Genomic DNA, 8783 nt, shown 5'->3' on the forward strand with positions numbered 1-8783 from the left:
TTACAGGTGTATTACAGGTCCAGAATGTAATAGAAAGTCGAAAGTTTTATTATGGTGAAAGCTGGAATTAAATATATATTTGGTAAAATTGGCTAGAAAGCTGAGCATGCTGGGTTTCGACTTGGTAATTATTATTTTACAGCTGAGAAGTAGGTGGTTCAATGTGTTTACCTCAACTCATTTTTTACCAGTCAACGATTAGCTGACTTCTCCTTCAGCTGGGCGGCCGGGAGCGCTCTCTCTCCGGCTTGCAGCGGACCGCCTGTGAGTGGGACGTGCGTACGCCTGTCCCCGCCCCTGCCCGTCTGACCGGCGTGTCTTCCCCGTCAGCTGGAGGGCCGGGAACGCTCCCTCTCTGGCCTGCAGCGGGCCGTCTGGCAGGGCGATTTGGAGCGCGTGCGCTCGCTGACGGCCAAGTCGGCGGCGGGGCTGCAGGCGCGGGACCGCGAGGGCCGCACGCTGCTGCACCTAGCCGCCGCCAGGGGGCACAGCCAGATGGCGGAGCTGCTGCTGGGCCGCGGCCTGTCTCTGGATGCGTCGGACAACCAGGGCTGCACGCCGCTGCTCAAGGTGCGCCCCCCCCCCCCCTCACACTCTGTGCGAGGCTGCTGACTGGGCAGCCACGTCCGGAGGCTGCTGATTGGGCAGTCACGTCCAGATGCTGCCACAGGGCTCCAATGCCCTGGGATTGGGCAATAGCGATGAGTCCGCGGCGGCGCTGTTAGAGGTCGACTGCTGGGATTGGAGCCCGATGCCAGGTGTGGTCAGATCTTCATCCGACTGTGTCATTGCCGGCGATTAACCTGACCCGACCTGACCTGACCTGTCGCGGCAGTCGATGGGTGCTAAGCATTGGTGCGCAACACCGACACGCGGCCTTGCCTTGGCGGCACCTGACGTGGATCACGATTGTCAGGCGGTGGAGGCAGACAGCACGGCCACCGCCCGGCTGCTGCTGGAGCGGGGCGCCAACGCCAGCCACGTGAACCACAAGCAGGCCAACGGGCTGCACGTGAGCGTGCGCCACGGCTCTGACCGGATACTGGAGCTGCTGCTTCAGCATGGCACCAACGTCGACCAAATCAGCGAGGTCAGCAGCCAGTCGGGCCGCTCAGGGGCGCAGGGGCGACGCAGGGTCCTGCAGCGGCTGGGACTGTGGAGGTGGCCTAAGGGAGACCGCTGAAGGTCCATAGGAATAGCCCAGAGTGCGATAGTGTCTGGAGGGATTCCACTCACTGAGGACCCTCAGGGGCAGCTCTGCACGTAATGTTGGCTGAGACATCCGGTGCTGCCTGGGGTTGATGAGGACCAAATACGTCATGGCCGATCCTGGGTACTGTCAGTTACTTTTCCCGTGACGTTTACCCCCATGAAGACTGGTGGTAAGTCCATGTCATTGCGATTGGCTCCGATTTGTTTCGGGTCGCACCCTCAATGGCGTCGTTTGTACACACCATTCTTTCCCGGATCCCGTGCACACATGCTTACACCGCATTCCATTTTAAGTCATGTTTCCTGGAACTCTGTTTCCTTTCGAGCCGTGCACACGCGAGCGTCCAGTACGGTGTATGAGTGTAGTCGGCCGAGCCAAGTGTCGGAGCCTGCCCCAGTGTCGGGGCGGGTCCCAGTACCGCCGACATGTCGTGTGGCGGCAGGACGGCCACACGCCGCTGCACCTGGCCATCCTGCACGACCGCGGTGACCAGGCGGCGGCGCTGCTGAGGCACGGCGCCGCCCTGACGGCCGTCGACCGGGCCGGCTGCACGGCCCTCCACCTGGCGGCCGGCCGCGGCCAGGCCGACCTGGTGGCCGAGCTGCTCGAGAGCGGCGCCGACCCGGCCGCCACCGACGACACAGGTGCGAACGGCAGCGGCCGCCGGCGGGGGTCCGTGACAGGAGCAGGGGGGGGGGGGGGGACGGGCAGACGCGGCGAGCGACGCTCAGGGGCGGCGCAGGGAGAGTAGCCAAGGTCGAGACAGCTGGGGCACTGGGAGAGGTGGATGGTGATGACGCGAAGGGACGGAATCAACAGTTCTGCACCAGTCCGCAAGGTGGTGTTGTTAGCTTCCTTGTCACCGACATTTACTGCCGCTTCAGTCTTAGTACTATTCAAGCCGTGAGGGAGGGCTCCTACCACGGGTGACCACGTCAGACGACGCCAGATATCTCGCAAACGCCCCGTTTTCCGTCGGTGGTGAACTGCTCACCGCCTGGGACCGTCTATGCGAATCTAGCCCGACCTCTGCCTGGCCTGCGCTCTGTCTCGGTCTGACTCGGTCTCGGTATGACTCAGTCTCAGTGTCGACCTCGTGGCGCCGGTCTACCTCGGTCTCGGTCAGTCTCAGTGTCACTCTGCTGACGCCGGTGCGCGCCCGGCCCAGGTCGGACGGCGGCCGAGCTGGCGGCGGCCGAGGGCTTCGCCAGCGTGCAGAGCCTGATCCGGCGCCTCAGCCGGCGGCACCGCAGCCTCAGTCAGATGTTCAGCGTCGAGGAGCTGCAGCCGGAGCCGCCAGCCGACGCCGAGCACACACACCAGGTGACAGGCCCCCTGCCCCCCATCCCCCGACACAGCTCCGCTGACAGGCACGGATATTGCATGCCGCAATGTTTGTTTCGTTTGTGGGCCCCATGCGATTTTCCAATTGTGCTCGCTCGACTCATTGTCTCAGGGCTGATCTGATTGACTACGTTTTTGTCTTTATGTGGGCTTCGCGACCTTGTAACTTGGTTGAATGGGCTTGGCAATTCTTTGGTGTGATTGGTCCTGCTGGTGATTTTAGGCCACGGACCGTGAGGGCATTAGCGGTTCCACATCCAAATTACACGCCACGACTGTGCTGAGCAGTACTTAAACTCAATCGCACCGGTAGTTGCATGAATGTCGATAAAACAATTCGTTTGTAAAAAACTGTTTTCTTAAAAAAAACTGCTCCCAACGTCACCCGCACCCTGTTTTGGCCGTGCTGACCATCGCCGTGCATCGGCGTCGTGCCTTGACCATCTGCTCTCGTGCGTGATCGGCAGCGTATGGACTCGGTCTCATCGACCGGTGCGCCGTCGCTGCGCCACCAGTCCTCGATCTCCTCTGCCGGCGCTCCGACACCGCGTCACCCCTCCCCGGCCGCCGCTCCCGACGCCGCCAAGGACGACTCTGACTCTTGGAGTGACGATGGGGAGCTGATGTTCGCGCCGCCGGCCCGCAAGGTCAGTAGAGAGTGTCGGACCGGCTCTGCAGTGTCGCTGCTGGCTCTGGCAGCGGTGACGATGGCCGGCGGCGAGTGCGAGGACATGCTGCTAGTCTGCGGAATACGTCTGAGAAATTCCTTGCTATGCCAGTCAGTTTCCAGTGCAATACTGGTCACTCGATGATGCAAAAATTTCTTTAGGTTAGGTGTGCCGATGCCCATTTTCACGAGTATTTTGTCGTGAAATGACACGATTCACGTTAAAATACATTCCGCACAGATATGTTGTTTTAGTTTCCGCCTGGGCACGTCAGCTCAGACCGCTGTGTGGGCGCGTGCTGCAGCCGTCCGTGCCGCTGCCGGCCTGCTTCCTGTCTGACGGAGCTGCGGAGCGGACCGTCAGCGACGGCGACTGCAGTGAAGTCAGCGGCGTCAGGCGCCTCCCCCCAGACGGCGCCGGGTCCGACTTCGAACACAGCAGCGGCGCCGGCTGGGACGCCGCTGCGGGCCGGCGGGGTACCAGGCGGCGGCCGGACCGGACGCCAAGCCGGGGGCGGGGCTCGCCCGGCCCCGGCGACGGTGGCGCCGCCAGCGGTAGCGGCTCCGAGTCCGAGTTGTCCCCGAGGCACGGCGCGGCGACGCGCAGCGCTGTGTCAGAGCGGCGGCCGGCCACAGCGCAGGCCGCGGCCTCGGAGAACAGCTGGAGTGAGAACAGCGGACCGCCGTCTCAGCCGGGCGCAGCGGCAGCCGCCGGCGAGCGGACTCCAAAGCAGCCCGCCTGGGACGTCAGCCCGATCTCTCGCGGTCCCGCTGCTGGCGCGGCAGAGGCGGCGTCGGCGCAGGACGGCCGTGCTGCAGACGGCAGTCCAGTGGCGGCGGGCTGCGCTGAGTCTGCCGAGCCGGGCGATGTCGACGGTGACGACAGCTGGGGGGACGTCAGTCCGGTGCTGCCCCGGTCAGGTGCCAAGCCTGCGCCAGTTACACGTGACCCCGCAGGGGGGCCGGTGGCCGAGTTTGCGGACGCTGACTCGGCGGAGAGTGACAGCTGGGGTGACGAGGTTAGTCCTGTTCTGCCGGGCTCGCCGGTCGCGTCCGCCGCGGGCGCGGCAGCAGCCATGAAGAACAGCTGGGGAGGTGTCAGTTCTGGTAGCAGTGATGTTCATCCGTCTGGTGTGAAGGGAGGAGCCACCGACAGCACACTCGCTCGCCAGGAATCTCCTGTCGAATGTATGGCCGCGGAGGTGGCTGACGACGATGACAGCTGGGGAGACGTTAGCCCGGTGTTGCCCCGGTCGCCCGTCGCCGCCGCTGAACCGCTGGGACATGGAGGCAAGCGGCACACAAAGACCGTCGCGAGGCCGCCGCCAGCCGAGGCGGGAGACAGCTGGGGAGACATCAGTCCAGTGCTGGCCCGGTCGCCTATCAGCTCGGTCGGGGAGGGGCGACCTGGTCCCGGCGGAGGCTGGGGCGATCAAGGCGCGACTCTGGATCGACCGAGTCAAACTACCGCGACAGGGTCGAAGAGCAGGCAGCCAGCCGGACCACTTCCGGCGAGCCCCCGTGCGGCCGGACTCGTGACGAGCCCGAGGCCGGCGCCTCGTTCCCAATCTCCGACGCCCCGCACTCACTCGGCTGGTGGGAAGTCCGAGTCCGAATCACTGGACTTCTCCGAGGACGCGGACCTACTCGGGGACCTGAACTCGCGCCGGGACCCGGCCGAGCAGCCGGGCAGCGGGAGTCGGGCTGGGAGGCCTGGCGCGGCGGCTGGACAACCTGCCGTCGGTAGGGGCCTTGGTAACGCCGACCGTGAAAAGTCCGGACGGCAGTCCAGCCCAACGGGACTGAAGCCGGGCTGCCCAGAGCGAGGCTCGGCGGATAACAGCTTGAGTGACGCATCTCTTTCCAGCCCAGTCCAGTCGGAGAAACTCAACAGGCGCGGCCAGCTGCAAACGTCAGGCGTCGAAAGAGGGACAGGGAAGACAGGCGTCGAAATCGGCGGAGAAACCGTCCGCGCGATGCAAAGCGCCGATGAAGATAGCTGGAGCGATCCCGAGTGTAGCACAAACAACAATCGCACGTGCAAACCTGAAGACAGCAGCGTTTTTGCACCTGCCGAAAATGTCGCAGACAAACGTAGAACGAGCGTGATCCTTTCTGCAGCGGCGTGTGCGCAAGCGGCAGCGGGCCTTTCTGAAGACAGCGGATGCAGTGACTTCTCACCGAAGTTCGACATGGTGTCCATTCCATCGGCCCATTCTGGGAGCGTCTCCGGGCTGGAGACCGTGGGCGTGACCGACAACCGTGCCGGGGAGTCGGAGGCGGCCGACAGCTGGAGCGACAGTGAGCAGTCAGTGACCGTGGCCCGTCCGCTGCCCGGCGAACCTGTCGCGCCCGAACAACACCCGTCTGTGGAACCGACAGGTACGGTCCAGCCGTTGGCCTTGGAGTCTGTAGATGTGGTCCAGCCGCTGTCCGTCGAGTCGGTAGGCACATCGCAGCCAGCGTCTATGAAGTCGACTGACCCCGCCCAGCCCCTGTCTGTGCAGTCCGTGGAGACGGTGTCAGGGTCGCCGCCAGCCGCGCCCCCGGTGGGCGCCGTACCGTCTGTCAGCGCCGGGCCGACCGCGCAGATCTGGCCGCGGCCCGAGGAGCCGGCGCCGGGTGTGCCGCCTCCGCCGCCGCCGCACCTGACCCGCGAGCCGACGCTGCCACCCCTCCGCCGCATCGTCAGCTGGTGCGCGGACGGGTCTCCGGCCCCGCCGGCCGCCGCCGAGACCAGCGACGGCTTGGACGACAGCTCGTCGGCAGCCGACGACGGCGCGGCGTCGGCCCGGCTGGACGCGCCGCCGGCGCGCGCAGCCTCGCCGCCAGCGTCCGACGACTCCTGGGACGACTCTTCGTCGGCCGGCGGCGGGGCCGGCTGGACTCCCGAGCGGCCGGGGTCACCGCGGCACGAGGAGGCCGCGCCGGATCCGCCGGTCCGCCAGAAGAGCGTCATGATCCGTTCGCCGGCGCATTCGTCGGGGACGTCCGCCTCCGAGAGCGGCGCAGTATCTCAGAGCCAGACGCAGGTGAGGGGCCTCCGTGGCCGACAGAAGTTGAACAGCCATGGATGAAGGCGGGTACAGATTTCAGGCGCATGGCAGACGTTTATACGCTGTTATGTACGGATGCACGATCATCTCTCCCGTTTGGAATGTGATCTTAAAGCTTGAGCTGTTAGATTTTCGTTGCGGTCAGTTTTCAAATAACCACAGGTAGATTATGGACGACAATGTGTCTACCTTGCGTCATGCTTTACGTCTTGGGTAAGTGGGCACGGTCGTGACGCGTTTTTTGTGCTTGTCGGTAAGGTCATCCATCTGGATATTCTTAATCAGAGCTCGGTTGCCCCCCTCCCCCTCTGACGTTCGTTCCTGCGCCGCCGTGTGACCGGCAGTGCTCGACCAGCCTGGCCGGCACCCTGGGCCGCGAGGGAACACTCCAGGGCTGCGAAGAGCTCTGGGCGCAGAACGACACCGTCCCGGCCAGCCAGTGGCCGGCCTCCGGGCCGGGCCGGCGCCGCGTCTCGGTCAACCTACCGCTTTTGGACACCGAGCCGGACTGGTCAAGCTCGCTCCCCAGCGCCGGCCGCCGGCGCGCCTCGGTCGCCTCGGTCGGCTCGCTGGGCCAGCGCGCCGATCTGCGCGAGCGCACGGCCAGCACCCTTCATTCGCTGAAGCGGGCGGTGCTGGCGCCGCTGCGTACCATGCGGCGCCGCTCGCGCTCGCACACCCCACACGAGCTGCCCCAGTTCCGGCGCCACTCGGTCTCGCTCGACTCGTTCCTGAGCGTGCGCAGCGCACCAGAGCCAGCGGCCGGCGCCGAGCTCGACGCGGACGACCAGCTGGAGGACATGTACCGTCCGGAGGCGCAGCTGACGCCGGAGGTGGCGGCGGCGGCGGTGGCCGCGCCACTGCCACCGCCGCGCGGCCGACGCCGCTCGCGCTCGGCGGACGTGGCGCCGCCGCCTCCGGCGTCGGCGTCGGCGGCCGAGCGCCGCCCTCTGCGTGTCAGCATCAGCTCGCTGGCCGATATCGCCGAGGGGGACGGCTCGGAGGAGGAGGAGGCGGCCACAGAGAGGCGGCGCGCGCGCGCGCCCGCCCGCCGGCTCTCGCTGGACGTGGGCGCACTCCGGCTGACCAGGAGCCGCCGCCAGGCTGTCGTGTCGCCCACGTCCGACGGCTCCAGCGACGAGGACCGAGACGACAGGTCAGTCAGTGCCGGCGCGTTGGCAGCTCTGTAGGCCGCCTCTCGATGCAGGGTAGTGTGGGCGGTACATGCAGGTGGCCGGTTTGGCGGCGCCCGGCGGGCGGATCCGGTGAGGAGGCGGGGAGGGAGGTATGACAGGTCAGTGCCGGCGCGGTGGCAGCTCTGTATGTCGCCTCAGTGCAGGGTAGTATGGGCGGTGCAGGCGGGTGGCCGGAGTTGGTGGCGTCAGTTGGACGGCTCCGGTGGGGAGGTGGAGAGGCGGGGAGGGGGTGTGACAGGTCAGTGCTGGCGCGTTGGCAGCTCTGTAGGTCGCCTCAGTGCAGGGTAGTATGGGCGGTGCAGGCGGATGGCCGGGGTGGGTGGCGCCAGGCGGTGGGTGGGTGGCGCCATTCCCACCTGGTATATTGGAAGTAGGATATTTTCACCACAAAAACTCAATGCAGAATTTTTACAATTCAGAGAGAAAACGAAAAGAAAAAGTTAGCAAAAGAAAAGTAGCAAATGCCGACGAGCGTGCTGCGATACTTTTTACGTATTTCACTGACTGGCATTTTGGTAAGGCATTGCAATAGTCCCTCTTACGCATAATTTCCTCTGCTCTGTCCAAGTAGTCAAAGGTTGCAGTTGTGCCGATGTCTTATTAAACCACGCCATGGCTGTGCTGTTTCGCTGGTGTGCATTTTTTCCCCCACAAATTCGTATCGCGCTGCAGAATCTTTGAAAGAATGAGTCGGGCATATTGCATCTGACATTCCTCTTGGGCCTAGGCCTGCTAGACCCAAGCAAAGACAGGTGAACATCAGCCAGTCGCAATACGACTTCCTATTTCAAAGCTACGTGTCGCATTATGCTTACGTTATCGGTACGCCTTTGGCTTGTCAGCGGACTCAATACCCCACTGTGGTACCGATTACGTCGACAGCCATACCAGCTCCGGCTTGTTGACGTTCTCAACCGGCTACTGGTTCGAGTAGGGTATGTACATTGTGGTCGTGCCTCTGAAAATTTTCGCTAAATGTACATGGATACTTGTTTCTGATAAAGCACTGCTATCCGTTACATTGTGGGGAGTATGAGTTGAAACGGCCGTTTCTTATGCCGCGATGACTAAAGGCTATTATCGTTATGGCTGTATACCCCATTACATCTCTCCTGGGTGGCGAGCCTCCTCCTTCGGCCTCGCTGCATTTGATCAGACGTTCAGATGTCAAATTCTCGGCCAACGTCGTACCATGGAAAATTTTTGTACGCCAGGCAGCGGAGGAAGTTTGGACGCATGCGTCTGTTAGTGGCCTCGGAGACTATGCTTAGCGATCGCCTTCGATGTGATGGATATACTGACCATGC

General features: G+C 63.9%; 1 protein-coding gene across 1 annotated transcript; it reads left to right on the forward strand.

The window, feature by feature from the left end:
- The first annotated feature begins 106 nt into the window (after window positions 1-106).
- LOC119095953 (ankyrin repeat domain-containing protein 26) lies at window positions 107-7470 on the forward strand. Its single transcript, XM_037218818.1, has 11 exons — window positions 107-124; window positions 331-570; window positions 917-1090; window positions 1656-1698; window positions 2382-2536; window positions 3025-3204; window positions 3530-3602; window positions 6045-6256; window positions 6625-6810; window positions 6979-7113; window positions 7384-7470. The coding sequence occupies exons 1-11, from the start codon at window positions 107-109 to the stop codon at window positions 7468-7470; spliced, it is 1503 nt and encodes a 500-aa protein (XP_037074713.1).
- Window positions 7471-8783: the final 1313 nt, after the last annotated feature.

The sequence above is a fragment of the Pollicipes pollicipes genome, unplaced genomic scaffold (assembly GCF_011947565.3).
Source record: "Pollicipes pollicipes isolate AB1234 unplaced genomic scaffold, Ppol_2.1 Scaffold_1801;HRSCAF=2106_pilon_pilon_pilon, whole genome shotgun sequence".
Lineage (NCBI taxonomy): Eukaryota > Metazoa > Arthropoda > Thecostraca > Pollicipedomorpha > Pollicipedidae > Pollicipes > Pollicipes pollicipes.